The 25,624-nt window shown below is 50.8% G+C and overlaps 1 protein-coding gene and 1 long non-coding RNA gene across 4 annotated transcripts; both read left to right on the top strand.

Annotated features, from left to right (window-relative positions):
- Positions 1 to 989: 989 nt before the first annotated feature.
- Positions 990 to 23,810, top strand: ARRDC2 (arrestin domain containing 2). 3 transcript variants are annotated; one of them, XM_074204839.1, is made up of 8 exons: positions 990 to 1,264; positions 16,701 to 16,767; positions 17,672 to 17,819; positions 18,768 to 18,870; positions 19,366 to 19,622; positions 21,755 to 21,917; positions 22,241 to 22,392; positions 22,782 to 23,810. In XM_074204839.1, the coding sequence occupies exons 1-8, from the start codon at positions 1,012 to 1,014 to the stop codon at positions 22,833 to 22,835; spliced, it is 1,197 nt and encodes a 398-aa protein (XP_074060940.1). In that variant the 5' UTR covers positions 990 to 1,011; the 3' UTR covers positions 22,836 to 23,810. The 3 variants fall into 3 exon arrangements, with proteins under 3 accessions (XP_074060940.1, XP_074060941.1, XP_074060939.1); XM_074204840.1 differs by lacking the exon at positions 990 to 1,264 and adding an exon at positions 7,726 to 7,774 and having other exon boundaries at positions 22,782 to 23,809; XM_074204838.1 differs by lacking the exon at positions 990 to 1,264 and adding an exon at positions 16,337 to 16,617.
- On the top strand, positions 1,271 to 3,661 carry LOC141501137 (uncharacterized). The gene is made up of 2 exons (XR_012472151.1): positions 1,271 to 3,007; positions 3,313 to 3,661. It is a non-coding gene; the product is annotated as an uncharacterized LOC141501137 (long non-coding RNA).
- Positions 23,811 to 25,624: the final 1,814 nt, after the last annotated feature.

Genomic DNA, 25,624 nt, shown 5'->3' with positions numbered 1-25,624 from the left:
CAATGTCAGAGCTGGGGAGCCCTTAGAACAAAGGATGTCAGAATATTAGAGGTGCAAGAACATTTAGAACACAGGATGTCAGAGCTGGGAGGGCTCTCAGAAAACAACGTGAGAATTAGGAGGTCATTAGAACATAGAATGTCAGAATTGGGAGGGCTCTTAGAACACAGAATATTAGAGGTGGAAGAACGTTTAGAACACAGGATGTCAGAGCTGGGAGGGTCCTTAGAACACGGAACGTGAAGGTGAGCAGGACCGTTAGAACCCAGGATGTCACAAAGCCGGGTCTCTGGGCTGCCGACCTCAGCACTGTTCCCCTGGCCCCTGGCGATAGTTTCTGTAATTGCTGGATGAGCTGCTCCGAGGCGCAGTGCAGACTTAGTCCTTGTCATCCCACACTCAGTCCCGTCCGCCCCCCCCAGAAGCAGTGGAAGAGCCTCTTGTTGCCCCCACTCCGGGAGGAGCCCGTGGGCTCCTACAGATAAGAAAAGAGGAAGAAGACCTCAGAGGGATGAGGGACAAAGGAAGACCTTTTCGCAGACTTTTAAAAATAAGTACCTTGGGGCGACTAGGTGGTGCAGTGGATAAAGCACCGGCCTTGGAGTCAGGAGGACCTGGGTTCAAATCCGGTCTCAGACACTTAATTACTTAGCTGTGTGGCCTTGGGCAAGCCGCTTAACCCCATTTGCCTTGCAAAAACTAAAAAATAAGTCCCTCATCCCAGCTTCCTCTAACCCGGAGGGTGTCCGGCCCCCCGGAATGGGGCCCCCCAGCTTCCGCCCCCCTGACAGCCCATTTTTCAGGCCCGGTCCTTCCTGCGGACTTTCCAGGCCGGCGGGCGGGGCCGGGGCGACGCCCATGGGCGGGGCCCGTCGAGAGGCGTGGCCTCGGGCTACTTAGGGCCCCCCCTCCCCGGCGGACTTCTGCTTCCGAGCCCGCCGGCCCTGGTTCGCCCGCCGTGGTCCCGCGGGCCCCTCGGCCAGCTCGGCCCGGCCCCGACGGCGGCGGCCCATGGGCCCCGGCGGCATCCGCAGCTTCCACCTGGAGCTGCGGCCCGGCGCCTACCGCGGCGGGGAGCTGCTGCGCGGCCTCCTGGTGCTGGAGCTGCGCCGCCCGCTGCCGGTAAGGGGCCTGGACGTGGCGGCCCGGGGGGCGGCCGCCGTGCACTGGCTGGACAGCCGCAGCGTGGGCATCCACGCCGTCTACAACGACCACGCGGCCCACCAGAGCTTGCTCCGCCGACGCCGGCAGCTGCTCCCGCGAGGTGAGCCCCGCCGCCTGCTCCCCGCCCCGAGCTGGGGGCTGCAAGCACACGTAGGCTAGGGCCTTGGCCTCGGGCTCTAGAAAGTGGGCTCTCCTGCCCCCACGGCGTCCTCAGCCTCTGAAAATGGGCCTCGGTCTCCCCAGTTTGTCTCCTTTCATTTGTGCAAACCCACCTCCTCTCCTGGCAGCCGGCCAGCCTGCCTTTGCGCTCCAGGCCTCTGGTGCCTACTAGCGAGAGCCTTCAGGCTTGAAGGACTGCCCGTCCCAAGCCTGGTGGAAAGCCAGCTGGGGAAACAGCAAGTACCTTCACCCTAAGGGGCAGGAAAGGGAATAATAAGAAATAAGTCTGAAAAGGGAGACTTGAGTCAGTTTGAGAAGGGTTTTAACGAAAAGAGGTTTTTTTTAATTTTGTTGTTTTAAAGGAAGCAATAGGGAGCCATTCAAGATGTTTGAGCCAGGGAGTGACCTGGTCAGATCTGTACTGTTTCCTCTTAGGTTATTTGGCTGCTACATTGAAGAGGCGAGAGAGACTGAAAATGTTCGAGCAAGAGAATGCCATAATCAGATCTGTGCTTTCTCCTCTTAGACCATTTGGCTGCTATTTTTGTGGGTGATGGATGTAAGAGGGGAGAGACTGAAGTCAGGGAGCCCAGAGAGGAAGCGGTTACCATAGGGAATGGTTGTTCTGTGAATGAATGAATGAATGAATGAATAAAGCACTTACTATGTACAAAGCACCTTGCTAAGCCCTGAGACTATAAAGAGAAAAGTAAGCCAGCTGGGGGAGATAACACATATGGAGGGTTTCGGATGGAAATGTCCCATGATCCTTAGGGTGTAGTAACAAAGCAGATGGTGATGCCTCTTCTGTAATGGCATTTCCTTTGATGCAATCATCAGGTTCTGACGTTGAACCACCTGAGAATGCCAGTTACTTTGGTGATGAGAATTCTTTTTTCTGGCTCTTCAGTAGCTGGGGCTGCAGCCCCTGAAGAAAGGCTGTATCTCCATGGGAGCTTCCTCCTAGAGGATGCTTGGAGGGCCCTGGGCTGCAGGCCTCACTTGTCCCAAGGCTCTCATCTTGGGCTACCTCCATCGGGGTCTGACGAGATGGTAGCCAAGGGTGGGGATGGTTTGACTTGTCTGGCACAGGCTACCTCCTGTCCCTCCCTCAGGGCTCTGGCAGCGTCAGCCAGGTTGGCTTCGCTAACCCATAAATGACCACTGGTGAGCAGTTGGTGGGAATGACTGGCCCCTTCTCCACAGAGCTGGAAGCAGGACCTGTGTGTTTTGGCTGGATGCTGCAATCCTGAGATTTCTATGCCTGACTGTTGGTGGCAGTTGTACCAGCTGGTGATGAAGCAGGCAGTCAGACCTTCCCTCTATAATGATTTCTCCCCTCAATGATGGCTTTGGGGGCTGAATGAGTAGTTCTTGGGCCCAGTATCCTGAACTATTTCTAACAGGTCCAAAGGAGAATGGAGAACATGGTGGTGGTGATTTGAGCCTCCTGGCACAGGCTACCATCTGTCTCTCCTTCAGGGGACTTGACTGCTTTAGCTGGGCTGGCTTGCCTGCTTTCTCTGTGCCAGTTGGCATTGGTGGTCGACTGGTGGTTGGGACTGGTGAGAAGAACTGATTAATAGATATTCTGGAGATGATATACACAAGACTGGGAGGAGCATGGTGTCCTCTAAAGAAAAAGAGGGGAGGGCAAAGAAAATAAGCAGTTATTAGCCACTTGGTGAGTATGAGCAACTGTTTTAAGAGTTTTACAGAGATCTCATTTGATCCTCACTGTAACCCCGGAAAGCGGGTGCCCCATTTTTACACATGAGGAACTTGAAGCAGACAGAGGTTAGATGACTTGTCTAGGGTCACCCAGCTGGTAATTTATATCAGGGTGAATTTGACCTCAGATCTTCCTGATTCCAAGCAACACACTAATTACTACTCCATCTCAAAAAGATATCAGTTTGGAGGAGGGAGCAGGTTTAGGAGGAAAAGAATGGATTCCATTTCAGACATGGAACGTTTGGTATATTCCAGAAGTTCAATGGAAATGAATGTCAGATACCTGCTGAGAAGAATTTGGAGCTCAGGAAAGAGACCAGAGTTGGATTTCTATGTCGATTTGGGAGTCAGCCATGATTTCCAAGTATGGAGAGGATCATTGACCCCTGGATCCATGAGATTGATGAGAGAGGGTGTATAGAGAAGCGAGGAGGACTGGAGATCTGGGCCTTATGGGTCAGTGTGGGAGTTGCAGGAGCAGATACCTGAGGTCTTGCATGAATCACAAGACTAGGGTTCAAGGCTTACCTCAACATTTATCATTTCTGGGACCTTGAATAAATCATGTCACCTTATCTGTAAAAAAATAAAGCATTGGACTGGTTTCCAAAGTCTTTCTGTGAATCTGGGATACTTATATTTCAAGTGGATCAGAGTTGACAGGGAGGAGGAGGAGAACCAGGGGAGAACAGAGACCCCAAAGTCAAGGGAAGGGTGGCTTTCTAAAGAGTATGGACAATGTTGTAGGAAAGGGAGAGGTCCAGAAGGCCAAGGTCTGACAAAATGCCATTGGCCCCAACTAGACATCACTGCTCACCAGGGAGTAGACCTTCAGTGGAGTGGTGGAGTTGGAGGCTGGATCAAATACAGTTGAGTATGGGGAGAGGCAATGGAAGAAATGAGCAGAGATGACTTTTTCTGAGATGTTAGCCAGAAAAGGGGTGAGAGAGCACAAAAATCCTTAGAGGATGTCTGGGACAAGCATTGGGTTGTTTGTTTGCTTGTTTGTTATTAGAGGCTGGAGGCAGTTTGAGTATATGACTAGGCAGCCCAGAAGGATCCAGGAGAAAAGGAGAGGCTGTCGATGAGAGAGTCTTGGGTCTGAGCTTATCAAATCAGTGATCCCTCGATCCAATTCTATTTATTCAGTTTATTTATTAAGTGCTGACTGGGTACTGGTTAGATGCTGGAGATATAAAGATGAAAGAAAACTAAATAGCCCCTGCCCTTGTTTACAGTCTACTGAGAGGGTTCAACATGTAAACAGATAAGTAAATTGTCATAGTTTTTGACTTAGAACACACAGCTCATAGATTGAATGCCCACAACCCTTCCAGATATGGCCAGAACCAGATTAAAATGTAATTGGGAAACATTTAAATGGCTATGTGCATAGACCACAAGAGTGACAAGAGTCAGAAAGACTTATGTTCAAATCTGGCTTCAGTTCTTTACTAACTGTGTGACCCTGGGGAAGTCACTTCACCCTATTAGCTTCAGTTTCCTCATCTGTCAGATGAGCTGAAGAAGGAAAGGACAAACTACTCTAGAGTCTTTGCCAAGAAAATACCAAATGGAGTCACAGTCAGACATAGTTGAAATTTTGAAGATGACTAGACAAAAAATAGGGAAACATTTCACAAAATAAACTACAATAAAAGATACCATTGACATTTTAAAATTAAGTCAGTGTGCAGCAGGATTAGATACCCCCTTTTGATCTGAGTTAGACACCCCAGGTGTAGGAGATGGTTGGAATGGGTTAGTTGGCCCTGTCAAGGAGAAGCATCACCTCTTCCTTAGAGAATGAGGATGGGCAACACTGTAGACCTATTTTGAAGTGGACAAGGGAGAGGATATCCTATGGGGGTGGGGGGTGTCTCAGTAAAGTGAATGGAAAAGTGGGGAAACAGTGAAGATGGAATGTCACCAGAGATCACTGTGTGTCCTTTGGTTTTGCATTTTTCTTTGTTACAAGTGAAAGCTCACTGGCTCTGGGGAAGAGGAAAAGATAGAGCCTGAAATGACTCTGATGTAAAAAGCATCAATAAAACTTGAAAATAATAAAGTAGGAGAGTGCATTTTGCCTGCAGAGAAGGAGGGAAATGGAGACTTGAGGAGAGAAGGCATGGGACAATCACTGTGAGGCCTTTACTAGTATAAAAGCTCCATTTTTCTTCCCCACAACCCACGTCCCAGGAAGAAGGCTTCAGTTTTTCCTCTCCGTTCCTAATTTTGGAAATGAAAGAATAATCCTAGCCAGGACCTGGAGGTTTGACCTAGCATGGGATTGATGAGTAGTAGGTTGTTGTTGAAGCCCTGAGCTGGCTAGTCAGCTTCTGATGGGATTAGTATCTTTGGACTGACTTCCATCGTGGGGGGGTTGGGGTTGGGGGACTGGGAACCTTCTGGACCTGGGTCCTGGAGGTTGAAATTTGCACTGCCTAGAAGGGCAGCACCTGAGGGCTAATCTCTTGTTCTACCTGTGAACTGCAAGGAGAGCTGATCCTGCCTCTTATGGTCTCAAAGGGAGCGAGTCTGATCTGTAAAATGCTAAGTGTGAAGACATAGAGAACTAAGTCTAATGCTTCTACAGTTAGATGGGAATTGACCTGCCCAGGCTGTAAATGGGCAGAGGCAGGATCTGAACTCAGACCCTGTGACTCACATAGGCTGCTCTTTTTACTCCACACTTGTTTTCATATTTTGTTGTCTGTAGAGCACCCCAGCATGTGAGGCCAGGGCAGAGCTATGGGCAGTAAAAGCTGAACGGACCTTGCTGTTCATCTTGTCTAACCTGTTTATTTTGCAGGTGAGGGAGCCGAGGACCAGAGATGATAAAATGATTTTTCCAAAGTGCCATAATTAAAATGGCAGATTCAAACCAGGTCCTCTGATTCCCAGTGCAGGACTTCATCTGCTCTGCTACGGATGGAGAGACTGAGAACTAGAGTAGAAAGGGACTTGGCCACAGTCACTATGCCAGTTGTCACAGTTGCTCAGTTTATCCATTTTTAAGCACCTACCATGCATGGAAGCGCAGCTAGGTGGTGCAGTGGGTAGAGCACTGGTTTTAGATTCAGGAGGACAGGAGTTCGAATCCACCTCACATACTTACCACTTACTAGCTGTCACTTAACCCTGACTGCCTTGCCTCCAGAGCCATCTCCGGTCATCCTGATTCCTATCCGGCCACTGGATCCAGATGGCTCTGGAGGAGAAAGAGAGGCTGGTGGGGACTTAGCACAACTCCCTCTCACTCAAATCCAATTCATGTGTTTGTCGTGGCATCCCCTCCCTGATGTCTTCTCCAAAAATAAAGGATAAACATTATTATTATGTGTAGAGCACTGTGCTATTATCCTCAAGGAGTTTCTGGCCTAAAGATCACAATTAAAGGGAAAACAGTAGTGGAGGAACTACTAGGTCTGGAGGTGGAAGACCTGAGTTCAAATCCTGGTTCTGACTCCCTGTGTGCTCTTGAACAAGGTCTCAATTTCTTTTTCTGTAAAATGAGGGAGTTAGAGTAGTTGGCCCTTAAGGTAATTTATAAGTTATCATTATTGATCCTGACCCTTCTCTGGCTTCTAATCCTGAATTACCCCTCACGCCTGCTCCCTCAGCTCTAAGAAGGCCTTTTCCTCCTCCTCCTCACTCTGTGAGGTCTTCTAGAATCGAAGGCTGCAGATCCATCCCTGGAGGAGCTGTTTACACACAGGAAAGCAAATTGAAATAGTCCGAGGTTTCCAGGTGTGAAGGTGGAGCCCTTTGGCCCAAGGGTAAATATTTACCCCCAGAGTTTGGGAGAACTTGGAAGCTGCCTGCAGGAGAGAGGACTTCCTGCCTGTGTAACCATGGCCAGGTCCTGTGTCCCCCCCCTCTTCCAATGAGGAGTTTCAACTAGAGGGTCTCCAAGGTTCCTCACCCCCAGCCCAGCCCACTTCTGGTGGTCTTTGGCCTTCCAGAGACTTTCTGGTGGACATCTGCATTGGTGGAGAAAGTTTTCTCATTGGAAGTTCCTTGTGCCAATGAAATCACAGGTTCTGTTTCACCCCCAACCCCCAATATTTGGAATGCTGTGATGGATGCTAGGAGGAATAAAAAAAGTTTACTTCAGACCAGGACCCTGGCCTCTTAGAGTTTACAGTCTAGCAGAGAACTAAGATGCATATTCAGAATATTACAGAACACCTACATTAAAAGGTGAAAATAGTGTTTTGTGAGGTTCCAAAAAAAGTCACCATCAACAGCTAAGGGCATCAGGAAAGACTTCTGGAAGAAGGGGCATTGGAATAGGGCTTTAACCGAATCAAAAAGCAAAAGGGATGCCAGAGAACCCTTTGAGCAAGGGTAATGGAGGAGTCACAAGGGCAGGTGGTGTATTTGGGAGATAGAAGGTGGACCACAGGGCCACAGAAAACATGGCAGGAAAGATCAGATTTTCAAGGCCTAAAGTTGAACTCAGCCTTGCCAACATCAGAGTTCATGGGGATGTTTTCATAGGCCGGACCTGCTGCATAAAGGAGATAAGCCTGCTTTCCTCTGGATTCATCATCGCCCACTTAGGGGACTGCCACAGCCTCCAAATAAGTCTTCCTGCCTCTAATTTGTCTCTTATCTACTTTTTTGGAGGCTGTGGCAGTCCCCTGAGTGGGCGGTGATGAATCCAGAGAAAGGACCCAGATGGGAGATGTTCTGTTAGAGCAAAGCATCCAAGGTAACTGCAAGTGGTTTCAAAACACGGGAGACTGAGGGGAAAGTAACCCCAAAGAATATTATGGGTAGTTCAGAGCATGCCATTTCAGGAAGGACATTGCTATGTGGACCAAGAAGGGCAACTTGGATGGTGCAGACTTGGAGATCAGGCTATAAAAGGATTGGCCAAAAGGGAGAAAGGGAAGGAAACGAGTATTTATTAAGGGCCTACTGGTGCTAAGCAGTTTACAAATACTATCTCCTCAGATCCTTACAATAACCCTGTGAAGGAGGTGCCGCTGAAGGGCTAGGGGGTGTTTAATCTAAGAAAGAGATTGGGGGGGGGGGGGAACCTGAGCTCCATCTCAACTATCTGAAGGTTCCTTGTAAACAGAAAGAGTCAGGCTTGTTCTGCTTGATGCAGAAACTAGAAGCACTGGGTGGAAGAGGGGCAGATTTTGGGTCCTGTGAAAGGGACATTTCCTAAGAATCATTTCTGTAGAAAAAGGGAAATGAGCCATCAGAAATGGAAGGGAGTTCCTCCTCACTGGAGGAGACAATAGAGAAAGAAATCATCTAGATGCAGTTGCAGCTCTCTTTCTTCTGTGACTTGGTAGTGATGGGTTTAGAGGAGCTTGGCATAGACACTAGGCTTGCCATATCCTTCTCCACTTCATTTTACAGATAAGGAAACTGAAGCAAACTGGTTAAGTGACTTGCCCAGGGTCATACAGCTAGTATCTGAGAAAGGATTTGAACTCAGGAAGAGGACTCTTCTTGACTCCAGGTCACCCTATACAATATGGTAGACCACCTACCCGCCCAGTGTAGGAGTATAGCTCTTATTGGACATTTTCAGTTTGCGGTGTTGGTAAGATATCCTGGTGGAAAGGGCCTTAAGGCAGCTGGAGAGCTAAGTAGAGGTCAGGGATAGAAATAGAGATGTGGGAGCCATATGCACAGCCTATTTAGGGAGAGAAGAGGGAAAGAGCCAAGGGCCACCACTTGAGCATGTCCTCATTGAGGAGTTCTGAGGTTCCATGAACGTTCTGGATCCTAAGAACTCTCCCAACTCTAACATTTGAGTTCTAAGGGCCCTCTCAGCTCTGACATTCAGTGTTCTAAGAGCCCCTCCAGGTCTGGCATTCAATGTTCTAAGACTCTCCCAGCTCTAACATTTAGTGTTCTAAGGGCTTCCCCAGCTCTGACATCCTGGGTTCTAAGGACTCCCCCAAGTTCTAACATTCAGTGTTCTAAGGACCCTCATACACACACTTATATAGACACACACACACTCATACTCATGCACATATGCGCACACACTCATACCCATATATTCACATATAAATGCATACACACACACACACACACACACACACACACACTAGTTTGGAGCTCACCACCATTTCCACTTTTTCCAGAAAGATTTCTCTGGCTTCTGTCTTCTCCCTGATACCTTTTCCCTTTTGGGAACTAGAGTCCCCCATACTTCCCTGAGAGAATGTGCCCGCCATGAAATCCAGGGCCATCTGTGTTTCTGACCATGAGCTCCAGAGGCCATTTCTTTCCTAATCCACTGGCCCTTCCCCAGGACCAACCTCTACCATTTCCATTCACTAATTGAATGGAGTAAATGAAGATCTCTGGCCGGGGTTCCCGCAACACCAGGGTCCCCCACCAGGTGGCGCTCCAAGCGCACAGTCTACTCCAGGTGTCCGGTGGAGTGGGTGGGGGCAGGTGGGGAGGACCCAGGAGGTCCGAGTCTGACCTCTGGGCCCTGGACGGGAGCCAGGCCCGAGCTTGTGACTGGGTGTCCCAGTGTGAGGAAGGGTGGGGTTGGGCAGGGACCAGCCCTGGCTGTATTTTTCCGTCCCTCTGGGATGCTTGGCCAGGGCTCAGGAGAGGTAGCCTCCCGGTCCTCTGGGCAGGGTAAGGACTCAAAAACTGGGTCAGTCCAGTAGCTAAGCTACTTGAAAGTGGGCTCACCCTGCAGGCCAGCAGCCCCAGGAAATGCCCTCGGCGGGTCCTGCTTCCCTGTGCCCCTCCCCTTTGCCACCCCTCTCACAGAGAAATCATTTGATTCAGAGCTGGCAGGATCTCTGGCCCCCCACTGCCTCATTTTAGAGATCAGGAAGCTGAGGTCCAGAGAAAGGAAGTGTGCTTTGAGTTTGTACATGCAGGTGGTTGAGAGGGGGACCATGGTGGGATTGGAACTCTGTATTCCAACTACAAACAGCCAGTCTGGTAGAATGAGGAGAGCCCCTGGTGAAGGTCAGCCCCAGGTTCCAGCCTCTGCCCCCTTTCCAATCTGGCTGTAGTGGGCTGGGCTATAACCTTTCTGAGGGGAGATGTCTTGGCCATTCCCCAGACTTCTGGGAAGGAGGTCATGGGGGTCCCTCCCTCTCCTGGACCGACGGGGCATGTTTATTTCTTGAAACTCCTTCAAGCATGTTCCCTGAGAGTACAGGCTGATCTCCTCACCCCGTCGCCTGCTCCATGGAGCCCTGCCCCCATCCTCAAGAGGGCACATGGCCTTCTGCCACCCCCACAGCAGGAGGCTGGCTGGCTCTGGCTCCTGCTGAGCTTCCCCTTCTTCCCCCACCCTCCTTCAGGCCCAGCTTCCTGAAGACAGAGGCAGACCCCGGGCAATGTAGGGACTCTCAACCTAAGGGTTACTATCTCAGCTGAGAGGGAAAGGAGGAAGAGACAGAGGTCTGAGGGGAAAAGGAAGGGGGGGAGGGAACTGAGGTAGGTGAGTCACCAGAACCCACAAAAACTGATGCCTCAACTTGTGCAGACTGAGGACAGGAATGAGGAGTCAGCAGGGGAATACCTCCAGGAAGGGAGAGCTATCCTCTCCCAACCCTCCTCACCCTCTCCCTAAGATTTCACCTAATCTTTAAGAAGCAACTCTTAAAGGGCAGCTAGGTGGCACAGTGGATAGAGCACCAACTCTACAGTCAGGAGGACCTGAGTTCAAATCTAGCCTCAGACACTTAATAATTACCTAGCTGTGTGACCTTGGGCAAGTCACTTAACTCCATTGCCTTGCAAAAAAAAAAACTAGGGGAAAAAAAAAGAAGAAAAGGCTGCAATGGAAAGACCATTCACTAAGCTTGGAATCAGAAACCTGGCTTCAGATCTCTCTTCTGTGACTTGTGATCTGTGGTCTCTGGTGAGTCTCAGCAGCCTCCATTTCCTCATCTGTAGAAGAAAGATAACGATAACTGTTTGAGCTGTTATGGGGCTCACATAATATCATGCACTTTTTAAACTTTAAAGTCCTTTAGAAATGAGTTGTCGGGGCAGCTAGGTGGCGTAGTGGATAAAGCACCGGCCCTGGAGTCAGTAGTACCTGGGTTCAAATCTGATCTCAGACGCTTAATAATTATCTGTGTGGCCTTGGGCAAGCCACTTAACCCCGTTTGTCTTGCAAAAACCTAAAAAAAAATGAGTTGTCATCATTATTATTATAGCTAATATTTATAGAATGCTTGCTTTGTGCCAGATGCTTTATAAATAATAACCTCATTTCATCCTCACTGGGTCTTTTTATTCCCATTTTACAGGAGAAAATGAAGGTAAAGTGAGGTTAAGAGGCTTACCCAGGTCCTCTTACTAGTAAATATACGAGGCTGGATTTGAACTCAAATCTTCCTAACTCCAATCTTCCAAACTCCAGTCTTTTCACAGTCTCATTTTTTTAAATAAGAGAATCATAGAGATCCTAGCTCTATAAATGGAAAGAAACTCAGAGACCATCTAGTCTAACCTACTCATTTTCCAGATGGCCCTGCCTCAGGGTCACAAAGTGACAAAATGATAGGAAATCCAGACCTTTTGACTCCCAAACCAGGGCTCTTCTCCCCCCCCCCCCCATGCTGTCTCCACTAAAATGAGGAAATGAAGCTACTTATTCTGAACAAAACGTGTTGACAGCAAGTGAGTAACAGAGCTGAGATTTGAACCCAGAGCCTTCTGTTGACTCCAAACTCACTCTTTCAGGACCCCTTTCTTGCATACTTACTCTTTAATATCTCTCTCAACACATACACACATTTCTGATTCCATCCTTTTTGATTTCCAAATACATACACCTCCTACCCATCTAGCCACGGTTACAAAGAATTAAAATTGCAAGCAGATTTGTATAAACAAATGGTTAATTCATCTATGGTGCTGGGTCAGTCAATAAACATTTATTAGGCATCTACTAAGGGCTAGGGATAATATTTATCCTTTCTCCTTGAAGTCCATGACATCAGGGAAGTGATGTCATGACAATTGGATTTGGGGGGGGGGGGGCTGTGCTAAGTCACCAGCCTCACTTTCTCCTCCAGAGACATCTGGATCCACTGGCCAGATATGAATCAAGACAACTGGAGATGGCCCTGGATTCAAGACAATCGAGGTTAAGTGACTTGTCCAGGGTTGTGATCTCAAAACACCTTTGAACTCAAGTCCTCCTGATTCAGAAACAGTTCTCTGTCCACCGTACTGTCTAGCCACTGGAAATATAAAAAAAGGCAAAAGACTGCCTGCCCTCAAGAACTTTACAGTCTAATGGGGAGATAAGAAGCAAATGTCTATGCACAATCAAGTGGCATGCAAGAGAAATGGGAAATAATCAGCAGAGGACACGAGATTTAGGGGGAGGATTGGGAAAGGTTTCTTGTAGAAGGTGAGACTTCTGGCTGGAGTTTGAAGGAAGCCAGAAAAGTCAGGAGGCAGAGATAAGGAAGGAAAGCATTCCAGGGATGGGAACAGCCAGAGAAAAAGCCAGAGGGTCATTGTCAGAGGGTCTGACAATGTATGCTGAATTCTGTACCCATAGGCTTCACCCTCTACAAAGAAGAGGTCACACTCACTCTCACATTCTCTCTCCCTTTCTCACACATACACAATGTCAAATTCACTCTCACCAGTACATAAGGTCATTCTTCCTAGACATAAATGCTCCCCACACACATACACTTGTAATGGTTGGGGAGCCCCAGAGCCAGGAGTTCCATCCTGGGTCCCAGTTTTAAACAACGATATGCCAGTTTTCTAGAGAGATGAGAACATTCTGCTCCCGCCCAGATAGTTGGGTGGGTGGAAGTCTGCCTCTTCAGTCTCCGGGCTGTGGCCGGGCTGATCTCACAGCTGAGGCCCCCACACCTGGGCCTGGGCCAGGGGTCAAGTTCTCCTGGTGAGAAGAGCCTTCGTGACCTCCCCTGGAGGATTTCAGCACCATTGGTGTCACTGCCAATGCAACCCCCTTATTGTCCCCCTCCTCCTCATGGGCCAGCTGATGTTGGGGGGGGTGGCAGAACAGGAAGGGCTGTGGGAGAGAGAACAGAAGCATGTACCCCCTCCCCCCATACAAAGGAAGAAAAATTAGTTTTGTTCTCCTGTGCCTCAGACAGCAGAATTAAAACAGGAGGTGGGAGTTACAGAAAGACAAATTTTTACTTCATGTCAGTAAAAACTTCCTAACAATTAGAGCCTGTGCAAAATGGAATGGGGCAATGTTTAGAATACCTACTGGATGGGGCGGCTAGGTGGCATAGTGGATAAAGCACTGGCCTTGGAGTCAGGAGTACCTGGGTTCAAATCCGGTCTCAGAGACTTAATAATTACCTACCGGACCTAGAGTCAGGAAGACTCATCTTCCTGAGTTCAAATCTAGCCTCAGACATTTAGTAGTGGTGTGATCCTGGACAAGTCATTTAACCCTGTTTGCCTCAATGTCTTCATCTGTAAATGAGTTGGAGAAGGAAATGGCAAACTACTCCAGTGTCTTTGCTAAGAAAAACCCACATGGGTTCAGGAAGAATGGAACAAGGCTGGAACAACTGAATAATAACCAAAGTGAAAATGAGTGAGTTCCCTTGTGAGTGATGGTGGGCTCCCTTTCCTTGGAGGATTTCAAGTAAAGCTGGGGCAGCAACTTGTCCAGTGTTTTTCTGGGGAGAGTCCTCCTGTGTATGGATTGCACCAGATAGCTGCTGAGGTCTCCCTACTCCATGATCCTGGGAAAGCCTGGGACTACAAGTACATAAAGCAATTTTTGCATTTGAGGACTCCTCAAGAGTCATTTTAGGTGGACCCTGTCAGAATAAAACAGAAGCAAACAGATTGAGGAAAGGCCAGAAAGGCTTATAGGATCATTGTTCTAGAACTGGAAAGAAGGACCTTATCAGGCCATTGGATCCATCTCTCTGGGTTTGCAGATAGGGAAACTGAGGGATGGACAAGTAAAGTGACTTAGCAAGGTCTAACTGCATCTGTGCTCTTTCCACTCAGGCACAGGTGGATTGACCTTCCCAAGAAGGTCTTTGAGAGAGGAGGGTGGTTCTGGCTATTTAGGGAGCAACCATCATGTGGTTGGGAAGATAGAACAGAGTTTTGGGATATGAAGAAAATCTTTGGATAACTTTATATTATAGTCTCAACCTTGTCTGACTTGGTCTTTACCCCTGGAGCCAGGAAAAAGTCCATGTCAAGAAGGCTGAATGAAACCCAGCATTAGGATGGGAATGTTTCTTGGAGTTTCTGGGTCTGGAGAGGGAAGGAGAGGGTTGGTGTGGCAGAGAATGGGGGGAGTACTAACTGTTCACTAAATCCTCCAGGAGGGATCAGTGGGGTGGACTTGTGGGGTGTGTCCCCCTCTATTTCTCTCCCTGCTCTAGATGTAGGGAAATTCCCAATTGTAAACTGACAATTCCATTTCTAATAAGCTAAACACAGGGCCTGGGAAGCTTGGTTTCCTAGCTGCACTGCAGCCAGAACTCTGAGCACAATAGGATGGTGCTAATCTCGATTTAAAACAGAGAATGTCAGGATTGGCTGGACCTTCAGAATATCAAGTGTCAGACTGGGAGGACCCTTGGAATCTAGGAGGTCAGGGCTGGAAGGACCCTTAGAACCCAGGAGGTCAGACTGGGAGGACCCTTAGAACCCAGGAGGTCAGGGCTGGAAGGACCCTTAGAATCCAGGGGGTTGGACTGGGAGGACCCTTAGAACCCAGGGGGTCAGGACTGGGAGGACCCTTAGAACTCAGATCAGGGCTGGGAGGACCCTCTTAGAACCCAGGAGGTCAGGGCTGGAAGGACCCTTAGAACCCAGGGGGTCAGGCTGGGGGGACCCTTAGAACCCAGGGGGTCAGGCTGGGAGGACCCTTAGAACCCAGGGGGTTGGACTGGGAGGACCCTTAGAACCCAGGGGGTCAGGCTGGGAGGACCCTTAGAACCCAGGGGGTCGGACTGGGAGGACCCTTAGAACCCAGGAGGTCAGACTGGGAGGACCCTTAGAACTCAGATCAGGGCTGGGAGGACCCTTAGAACCCAGGAGGTCAGGGCTGGAAGGACCCTTAGAACCCAGGAGGTCAGGGCTGGAAGGACCCTTAGAACCCAGGGGGTCAGGCTGGGAGGACCCTTAGAACCCAGGGGGTCAGGCTGGGAGGACCCTTAGAACCCAGGGGGTCAGGACTGGGAGGACCCTTAGAACCCAGGGGGTCAGACTGGGAGGACCATTAGAACCCAGGGGGTCAGGCTGGGAGGACCCTTAGAACCCAGGGGGTCAGGACTGGGAGGACCCTTAGAACCCAGGGGGTCGGACTGGGAGGACCCTTAGAACTCAGGGGGTCGGACTGGGAGGACCCTTAGAACCCAGGGGGTCAGGACTGGGAGGACCCTTAGAACCCAGGGGGTCAGACTGGGAGGACCCTTAGAACCCAGGGGGTCAGGCTGGGAGGACCCTTAGAACCCAGGGGGTCAGGACTGGGAGGACCCTTAGAACCCAGGGGGTCAGACTGGGAGGACCCTTAGAACCCAGGGGGTCGGACTGGGAGCACCTCTGGAACCCAGCAGGTCAGGGCTGAGGGAGCTCTGGTTAGAACCGGGTCTCCCGGCCGGGGAGCGTTCAGAACCCAGGTCAGCGCCGGGAGGGCCCCTGGAGCCGGGCTGTGGGGGCCGGGAGGAGGCGGAGGCCGCGTTCTAGGCCCGGGGAGCCGGTCCCGGAGACGGAGGAGCCCCTGGGGGCGCCCGGCCCGGCTCTGGCCACTTGGCCCCGCTCTTGCTCCGCTCCCCCGGACCTCTCCGGGAGCGTGGCAGCGCCGGGACTCGGGGGGCGCCGCACAAAGCCCGGGAGGGGCCGCGTCTCCCGGCCGGTGTGACCTGGAGTCGGGCCCCGGCCTCCTGGGGCTCAGGGTCCCGGGCTGAGGGCTAGACGCGGCCGGGGCCGGGTGGTCGGCCGGTCCTGGGTTCGGATGCAGCCCCCGGCCCTCCCGGAGCTCCCCCGGGCCTCAGCGCAGAGACCCCTCTAGAGGGAGCCTCGTGCCCGGGCGGGGGCCGGTGGGACCCCTCTGGAGGGGGCGGGGGAGGGGCCGGCTCTCCCACGTGTTTGTTTTTCCTCGGCGCCGCGCCCCGCCGTCGGCCCCGCCTCCGGCGCCGCGCCATTGGCCGCTCCCCCTCAGGGGCTCGCGGCGCGGGGCGCGATTGGCCGGCGGCCCCCCCCGGGCCCGCCCCCCGTCCTATAACTGCTGCGGGCGCTGCCGGGCAGCAGAGCCCGGTCCGAGGCGGCCCGAGCCGGCAGCGCCCCCGCCCCGCCCCGCCATGATCTTCGACAAGGTGAAGCGCTTCGCCGTCCTGCTGGACGGGCCCGAGCCCGAGCCCGCCTTCAGCGGCGGCCAGGCCGTGTCCGGGCTGGTGCTGCTGGAGCTGGCGGCCGCGGCGCGGGTGGGCGCCCTGCACCTCCGCGCCCTGGGCTGCGCCCGCGTGCACTGGACCGAGTCCCGCAGCGCCGGCTCCAGCACGGCCTACACGCAGAGCTACGGCGAGCAGGTGGAGCTGGTGCACCACCGCGACGTGCTGCTGGCCCCAGGTACGGCCCCGCCCCGGCCCGGCCCGGCCCGGCCCCGCCCCCGCCCCCCGCCCAGCTCACGGCCCGTCTCTTCCGCCTTTCAGACTCGGGGGACAGCACCACCCTGCAGCCCGGGAGGCACGAGTTCCCCTTCAGCTTCCAGCTGCCCACGTAAGTGTCGGGCCGGGCGCTGCCCGAAAAGTGCCCCGGCCCCGGGGTGGCTGCCCCCGGGCTCCCCTCCCCCCGACTACCCTCGGCCTCTCCCAGCTCTTTTCTTCCTCTGTCACCCCCTTTCCTCCCATCTCTGTTCCTGTCTCTGTCTTCACCCCCTTTTCTCCCATCTCTGTTCCTGTCTCTCTCTTCACCCCTTTTCTCCCATCTCTGTTCTTGTCTCTCTCTTCACCCCCTTTCCTCCCATGTCTGTTCCTGTCTCTCTCTTCACCCCCTTTTTCCCATCTCAGTTCCTGTCTCTCTCTTCACCCCCTTTCTCCCATCTCTTTTTCAGTCTCTTCCCACCCTTTTCTCCCATCTCTTTTCCTTCCTGTCTCTCTCTTCACCCCTTTTCTCCCATCTCTGTTCCTGTCTCTCTCTTCACCCCCTTTTCTCCCATCTCTGTTCCTGTCTCTGTCTTCACCCCCTTTTCTCTCTTTACCCCCTTTTCTCTCATCTCTGTTCTTGTCTCTCTCTTTACCCCTTTTCTCCCATCTCTGTTCTTGTCTCTCCACCCCCTTTTCTCCCATCTCTGTTCCTGTCTCTGTCTTCACCCCCTTTTCCCCATCTGTTCCTGTCTCTCTTCATCCCCCTTTCTCCCATCTCTTTCTCTGTCTTCTCTTCACCCCCTTTTCTCCCATCTCTTTTCTTTTGTGTTTCTCCCTTCACTCTTTTCGCTCTGCTCTCTCTTCCTTCCCCCGTTTCCTATTTCTTCTCCTTAGTCTCCTCCCAAGAGCCCACATGTACATTCATGCTCAGCCCTTCCAAAGTAGCCAAGGAGAGATAGAGTTGGGGAGTTTCCTGTAAGCTCTTTCCCAGTGCCTGCCACCCCCAGATTCTCACCTCTCTCTTCTCTGCGGGCTAGGACTCTGGTGACCTCATTTGAAGGGAAGCATGGGAGTGTCCGATACTGTGTGAAGGCCAAACTCCATAGACCCTGGGGCACTGCCAAACGGGCCAGAAAAGAGTTCACAGTGATTGAGCCCATCGACATCAACACTCCGGCCCTACTGGTATGACAATGGACAAGCAACATCAGCAACACTAGACTCCCCACTCTGTCCTGGAAGCTAGCACCCCACTTTTCCAGGATCACCTTTGGGGACTAGTCTAGGGAGTCCTATCATTCCCAGCTCTTAGCCTTGACTTTGCATACCCTAAATTCTACACTGTGCCAACAAGCTCCATTAAAGGAAGCTCATTACAGGATTGTGGATTATACTAAGGGGAGAAAGCCAGAAATCTACTGAGTGACCCTATGCAGAAATCTTGAATTCTTTGGCCCTAATTTCCTCACCAGATCATATCTCTACCTCTTGGGGCTGAAATGTGCTAATAGATCCTAGATTTGTCCAATTTGGGAGGGAATCTTGTTCCATCCCTTCAATACAAGAGGCACCCCCATAGCCAGTGAGTCAGTGAGCAGGACTTTGGAAAAAACCATTGGCACTAAGGTTATGGTGAATGGCTCAAAAGGTGACCTCAAAGTCAGGAAGACTCCCCATGACCCAGCTGACTACCTGACTTTGGACAAGTCCCTTCATCCATCAATGGCCCGGGCAGCTTTCTGTGGCTACAAGTGCCACCATGCATTGGTAGAGGGAATTTTTGCACTGGAAAGGCTCTTGGCTGGTGACACAATTCTTAAGTCCTTGCTCTCTGCTAAGGCTGTAGACATTTCCTTGAAAGACCTTATGTTCTCTTATTATTTCTACCTCTGCCCAATAGAATGGGAACTCATTGCAGATAAGGACAGTTTTATGTTTAACTGTAGCCTCAGGACATTGACTGGTCTGAAGGAACCAGAGTCCATGGGTTGAGAAGAGGCATATAGGTAGTACGATTCTGACCCTGATGGGTGGGTACTAAGGGTGGTATCTACCCTTACCTTTCCAGATCCTGAATCAGGTGTGAATAACCTCTTGCTAATTTTTGTTTTTTGGGGTTTTATTCTTTCACAGGCACCTCAGGCAGGTGTGAAAGAGAAGATCGCCCGGGCCTGGTACTGCAATCGAGGCCCAGTTTCCATTACAGCCAAGATTGATAGGAAAGGCTACACCCCAGGTAACTGGGGCACTGTGTACTCACTTGCATCCTGGGGGGAGGTCCAAAAGGAGGCTGGTCTTTCTTTGTCTTTTATCATAACCATCTGCCAAAGGGACCGACAACTGAGCAGGATGGCTGGCCCAGGCACTTCTAAATTAGAGGTTGTGGTGCCAGTGCTGTTCTGGAGAAGCTTCCTATATAGATATAGTCCCCAAAGGAAAGGGAGCAGGGGAAGAGGACAGATGACTTCATCTTTGCACGCCCTCTCCCCATCTCTGGTTCTGATTTGGCCCCGTCTCCTACCTGGACCCCAGAGATTTCCCCTCTATAAAACATGGGATCATCATTTTAAAGCTGGAAGAAGCCCCTCATTTTAACAGAGGATTCAGTGACTTGGTCGGGGTCACACAGCAAGTAATCATGGGGCCCCTTTCAACTAGGGTCCCTTCCAACTGACGCACCATCATTGTGGCCAGTCTCACCCTGAGCCATCATCCCTTCTGTTCCTCCCAGGTGAAGTCATCCCTGTCTTTGCTGAGATAGACAATGGCACTAGCCGGTCAGTTGTGCCCAAGGCTGCCATTATCCAGACCCAGACCTTTGTTGCCCGTGGGGCCCGGAAGGAGAAGAAATCAGTGGTAGCGAGCATTGTGGGCGAGCCCGTCCCTGCAGGGAAACGGGAGCTTTGGCAAGGGCGGGCGCTGAAGATTCCTCCTGTGGGACCTTCCATTCTGCAGTGCCGTGTCCTCCATGTGGATTATGCTCTCAAGGTAGGATATAAAGGGGGGGGGCATCTGATCCTGGTGTAATTCGGTGCCTTCTGCTTCGAGCCTCAGTTTCCTCTTTTATAAAATTCACAAGTTGCACTAATATCTCCTCCAGTTCTTAAAGTTCTGGCAACTAGAGATCTTGCCACAATGCAGTTTGGTTCACTTCCATAACAATAGGAAAGCAGTGACAGGAGGTGGCAGGATACAGAGACAAAGTGAAGGTCTGACCCCTAAGCTTCTGCCTTTGACTGGAGCTTACTCCAGGATCAGTTGAGATAACTCAGGGTGTTTAGCTGGAGAACAGAAGGCTGAGGGAAGAGGGGACTGTAGGGCTATTGTCACTGTCTTCAAGGCTTTACAGAATTGTCACTTCTGTGGGTAGAAGTGAGGGGCAGATTGAGGCTTGAGGCCAGGGAGAACTGACTGGTAATTAGCTGTTGTTCCGACATATCCTACTCTTCTTAACCCCATTTGGAGTTTTCTTGGCAAAGATTCCCCATTACCAATGGGGAAACCAAGGCAAGCAGGATTAAGTGATTTGCCCAGGGTCACACAATTAAAAAGTGTCTGAGGCGGATTTGAACTTGATAAGATGAGTCTTCCTAACAGCAGCCCTGGCACTCTACTGCATCACCCAGCTGTCCCATCAGTAATTAGAGCCACCCCGAAATGGAAAGACCAGTCTGGGAGTAAGGAATGCCTTTGAGCTGTGAACCTAGCCAATAAAGAATTTTTATCTAAAGCTGGATGTGGGACTTCCAAAGCCCAAGGTGTGTAATAACCCTCAAAACCAGGATTTGAACTCAAGTCCCCAGATTCCAGAGACTGGACTCTTTAGAAGGGATTGCTTTCCAGGTATAGGGTGGACTATGAATGCCGAGAAACCCCACCTTGTTCTAAGGATCTCCGTGATCTAGAATGAGGTTGCAGGTTTCTCTCAAACTGTGCAAGCAGGTGAAGATGCTCACTCCAGAGTTCAGTGAGGAGTGCAGTGCTTGCATCTGCTGTTCCAGGCAGGCCTCTGTGTATCATGGTGAGGAAAGCACTGGCTCCTGTGTTCAAATCCTGTCCGAACCCTTGGTTGTGACCTTGGTTGGATGAGACCCTTAACTTCTGCCCCTCAGGACCTTCTGTGGAATGAGAGGGTTCATTGAACAAACTGGCCCCTTCCTGCTCCAAATCTGTGATTTTAATGGGTCTTCTTTTATCTCACTCAACCTTGTATCAAAGGGCTAGGAGAAATTTAAGGAAGGAAGAAATCACTTTCTGCTGGTCAGGGAGGAGTTGGCCACTGAATTTAGAAAGGGGAAGGGGCTCCATTCTACGCTATACCTTCCTGGTTTGTTGTACTAACATTAGCCTCGAAATGCCTCAGACACATTAGTTGCTCTTAGATGAGGGTGAAGTGGCACCGGTCTCTTCAAAATGGCAGTAGGCAGCACTAGTGTTAATACATGGTTCAGCCTGGGATCCTGGGTTCTAATCCTGCCAGGGAGGGAAAGTCCTGGTGTCTGCCCTCAGGCAGCTTGAAGAAAAGGACATCATCACCATCTCCTCACAATGGGGGTGGGGGGGGTGGGATGCTGGGCAGGACTTCATCCTGTTTGACAGATGTGGAAACAGGTCCAGAGAGGGAAAATGACTTCCAAGGTCACACCAACAGTCAGGGAGCAGGGCTAAAAGAGCAGGAGGCAGAGAGTCAGACCTTGGGTGAAAGTGGTGGCCCCAAGCTGAGAAGACCAGGGCATAAGTCTTGCCTTTCCTACATGTGAGACTTTGGGCAGTTCAGGAGCTCTCAGTGCCCCAGAAAAATCTTTTTAAGACCAGAAGTCCCCGAGCAAGAACAGTCTGTATTAGGTAAGAGTTCCCTCCCCCCCAGAAGTTCTCAACCACTGGGCAGATCTGGTCCAAGGACAGTCTTACCAAGTATTATGGGACATCTCAGCTCTGCAAAAGCAAGACATCTTTGCCCCCAACTGTTTAGTGCCTGGTATATGAGAAGGGGCAATAAGGGATTCAATTAAGTTAGACCTGAACCCAAAGTGATACCTTCCCCCTTCTCTGATGTGCTGGGGAGTGCACCTCCCCTGCCCTTCTTGTTCCCAACGGCTCTGCTCCTTGACTCCTTCCAGGTCTGTGTAGACATCCCAGGCACATCCAAGTTGCTCTTGGAGCTTCCCCTTGTCATTGGAACCATCCCCCTGCATCCATTTGGCAGTCGGACATCCAGCGTGGGCAGCCAGTACAGTGTCAACCTGGACTGGCTGCGTATGACTATCCCCGAGCAGCCTGAAGGTGAGTCTTTGAGCCACACTGGGTGAGGGACCTTCGGGGTCATCCAAGCCAGCATCCTGGATATGGGGAAGCAGAAACCCAGAGAGAGGTTTTGACTTGCAGAGCTAGGAGGACCAAACCCCGGGTTCCTCTGATTCCCCAGGCCCTGGGGCTCTATTGGAGGCACCAGGCTACCCACTCTGCTGCTGACTTTGGACCTCCACTCCCCTGCTGAAAGCAGTCTGGGGAGGGGCAGGCAGGTAGGAGGGCCCTCAGGGAGCAGGACCTTGGAGCCGAGGGGCACCCCTTTCCCTTTGGCCTCATAGCCTCCCCATATGTTTCAGCTCCCCCAGAATACTCCCAAGTGGTGTCTGAGGAGATAGACTCAGATCTCTCGCCACCGCCACAGGAGGCCGGGAACAGCCAGGCCCTGGAGGGCCCCTTCTTCGCCTACATTCAAGAGTTCCGCTACCATCCACCTCCCCTGTACTCCGAGGTCAGTGAGCAACTTCTTGGCTTTGGGAATAGGACCTTGGGAGGGTTTTCTTTAGGGTCTATTCCCTGAGGTTCCCTAAATGGGAAGGGTCAGAAGGAAAGCAGGATCATCTTCCCCCCTTTGACATATCTATCTGTTCTCCCACATAGAAATGGGGGGAGGGGCATTTTTAATCAAAATTTTAAAACTTCTATTTCCTCCTGCTTTCCACCCACTGGAAAAAGAAAAATATAAACAAAATTCTAGCAAAACAGATTTCCTCCCTTGGCCTGGTCCATAGGTCTGCCTCCTGCACCCTGAGGCCATCACCCTGTCAGAAATGATTTGGCCTGTTATAGAGGGGTCCCCAGAAGCTCCCAGGACAGGCCTCAATCTTGCTTCTCTTGCAGGTGGATCCAAATCCTCCCTTGCAGACCATGCGGCCACGATGCATGACATGTTGAGGCCCAGAACAGTGGCTTGATTCTAACCAGAACCAGTCCCTGGGATCCAGGACCGGCTTCCTGACTGAAGTGAGGCCAAGGAGCCCCTGTGATGCGCCTAGCAGGAAAGCAGGCAGCTGATGACACTGCTGGGGTTTGGTGGCCATGGAGGGAGCTGCGGAGTCTGCTCACCATGACTTTGGGACTTGGCAGCTCCGAGTTGCTTTTGGGTGAGGATGGGCCTGGTGTGAGGCCATGTTGTTCTTTCTGGAGACTGCTCCAAATTTCTCCTTTGCCTTAGCACTGGGAAAGCAGTTCTGCCCTTGTGCCTTCCTTGGAAGATTGCAGAGATGAAGCCCCCTTGAGGGACCTCAAAGAGAAGCTTATGACTTGGCCAAAGTCAACCCTTGACCACACACATAGATAAGAGCCCCCACTAGAAGTCAGGTCCCTCTCATCCCCAGGCTGAGGTTCTCAGTCTACGGACTGCTTCATTTTGGACCAAGAAGAAGGTGATGTCTTGCCCACCCAGACACTTGAGAATGCTGGGCTTGACCAGGGATTGATGGGCCTAGACAACAGGGGCTTCTGGGCTGGCCCCACAAGCTGGCCCTGGGGTTAGGAGTGAATGAGAGGCAGGGCTTTATGATATATGGTCCGTGAGTGCTAAAAGTCAGCGTATCCATGGGCTGGGCAGCCCCCCCTGAAGCTGGTGCTAAAACTGGAGGGACCAAAGGGGCCACCCCCCTCCCACCTAGGCCTAGGAGGCCTTCCCCTTCCAGAGCCAAGGTGGCAACCACCACAGTGCCCAACCCAAACCTAGGCAATGTTGACTCCTTCCTTTCACTTGGCCTTGACTATAGACACATCCATCTGCACTGTGGTTTTGATAAAATCAAAAACATTCAGGGGAGGCTCCTTTTCTTTTTGTACAGGTTTTTGTTTGAAAATAAAGTTAATACCATGCTTTCTACTGAGATGACTGTGATTTTCTTTTGTTTTATCCCTAAAGCAACTTACCTAATAATGAACATTTCTAAAGTCCCCAAAGATGATAGGATCTGGAAGTGGATTTCTTTTTGTTATTTAAAGTAAAAATTTTTTTTGAGTTTCAAATTCTCCCTCCCATTGAGAAGGCTAGCAATATGATCCCTATTACCTGTGAAATCATGCAAAACCCATTTCCATATTAGCCATGTTGCAAAAAAAAAGGGAAAGAAGAAGAATGTGCCTCTGCTCAGGAGTTCATCAGTTTAGAGGCCAATTTTTTTTTAATTACAAATACTTTGACATCACTATCATTCCCCAAAATAGCCATCTCTTGGGTGTAATCGAGGCAGTTCAATGTAACTATTCAAGTCATTGATTGGCTCTCAAAGCATATAAGTGATTCTGCCCCCATAGCCCCCCATCTCTGCTTCTCTTCAGGACCAGGCCCCACCATCGTTACCCCCCAAGCTGGTTTCATTGCTATTTCCATTGTTGGAGTCTTGTTCCTTTGCTTTTGCCTCCCTCCCTGCTTCAGTTTAAGACTTCCCAGGCAAGCCTGAATTCTCCAAATACTTCCCAGTCCTTATTTCTGAAGACTCACTGAAATTCCATCCCATCCATGGACCACAGGCTTATTTAGCAACTGGACAAAATCTGTAATTCCTTCATCTTTCTACAAATCCCTTCCCTAGCAACAACCCTGAGAGTTTCTGATGAAGAATGAGAGGACTCAGAGAGGTTATGTGAAACCTCTGAGGTCACACAGCCAGTCAATTTTCAATTTTCCCTTCCCACTGCCTACCCTGCTTGTGAAACTCTTCAGTGGAGGGCCTGCTGCTGGATTCTTGCTTGGAAAAACCAGGATGGAAGAAGGGTAGGAAGGACTAATAAATGTAGATTGAATTAAAAAGATTATTAGACACTTCTTGCCTTCAGTCTCTCACTTAGGATCTGCAGACAAAGGATAGGTGTCTTCCTTTGTCTTGACAAATCTAGAGAACTCTGGTCTGAGAGATGGAAATCTGAATTTTAGTCTAAGCCCAATGAATAATTTTCTGTGACTTTGGACAGGTTGCCCCCCCCCCTTTCTGGGACGGTCTCATCCATCCCTCCTGTCTCTGAAAGCCAAATCCAAAGGTCCCTTCCAGTGTTGACGTTCTGTGTTCTGAGGTCACTCTCCACCTCTGACTTTCCTGCTTTTAATAGAAATTCTCTGCTCCCGCCCTGCTGTCCCCAAGGGAGCCAAGCTTCACGGCGTCTGGGTGTCAGTTTCTGAGTCCTACCAGGGACTCAGAAGGTTGGGGGAGAGTGGGACAGAGACCTGATCCCTATCACGAGGTTTCTCCCCCCCACTTTTCCCTTCCACTGGACTGTCTCCATAGAGCTCAGGGACAGCTTCTTAGAGGAACAAGGCCTGCCTGTAACAGGAAGTGTCTGCCCAGCTGTTCCTGGGACACAAAGCTGCCCCAGTTTGGTACATACAGCCATTAGCCTCTGATGGGAGTGTGGGGGGTGGAGGGGAGGCCTGGTTCAGTCTGTACCAGTACCCCGGGAACCCTGGTCCCCCAGCATCTCCCCTCCCCAAAGGAAATGACCATTGTTGACTCTCCTGCAGATCTGGGCTCTACCAAGTACTTTGCAGACATTTTCTCATGTGAGCCTCACAAGATTCCCATGAGGGAAGTGTTGCTGGTATTATCTTAATTTAACAGAAAGGGAAACTAAGGTTCGAGGCAGTTAAGAGTCTGATTCCATTTCAAAAGCATGCAATCTTAGTATTTTTAAAGCCATGGGACTATCACTGAAATAGTCTATCACCT

This window comes from Macrotis lagotis, chromosome X (genome assembly GCF_037893015.1).
Source record: "Macrotis lagotis isolate mMagLag1 chromosome X, bilby.v1.9.chrom.fasta, whole genome shotgun sequence".
Lineage (NCBI taxonomy): Eukaryota > Metazoa > Chordata > Mammalia > Peramelemorphia > Peramelidae > Macrotis > Macrotis lagotis.
Note: the sequence above shows the minus strand (reverse complement) of the source record. Positions and strands in the feature narration are given on the sequence as shown.

Excerpts from the sequence above, each read along its gene's own strand:
- ARRDC2 (XM_074204838.1), top strand. The coding sequence starts at position 16,350 with ATGATCTTCGACAAGGTGAAGCGCTTCGCCGTCCTGCTGGACGGGCCC. Across the intron at positions 16,618-16,700 it reads CGACGTGCTGCTGGCCCCAG|ACTCGGGGGACAGCACCACC; the intron begins GTACGGCCCCGC and ends TCCGCCTTTCAG. Across the intron at positions 22,393-22,781 it reads CACCTCCCCTGTACTCCGAG|GTGGATCCAAATCCTCCCTT; the intron begins GTCAGTGAGCAA and ends CTTCTCTTGCAG.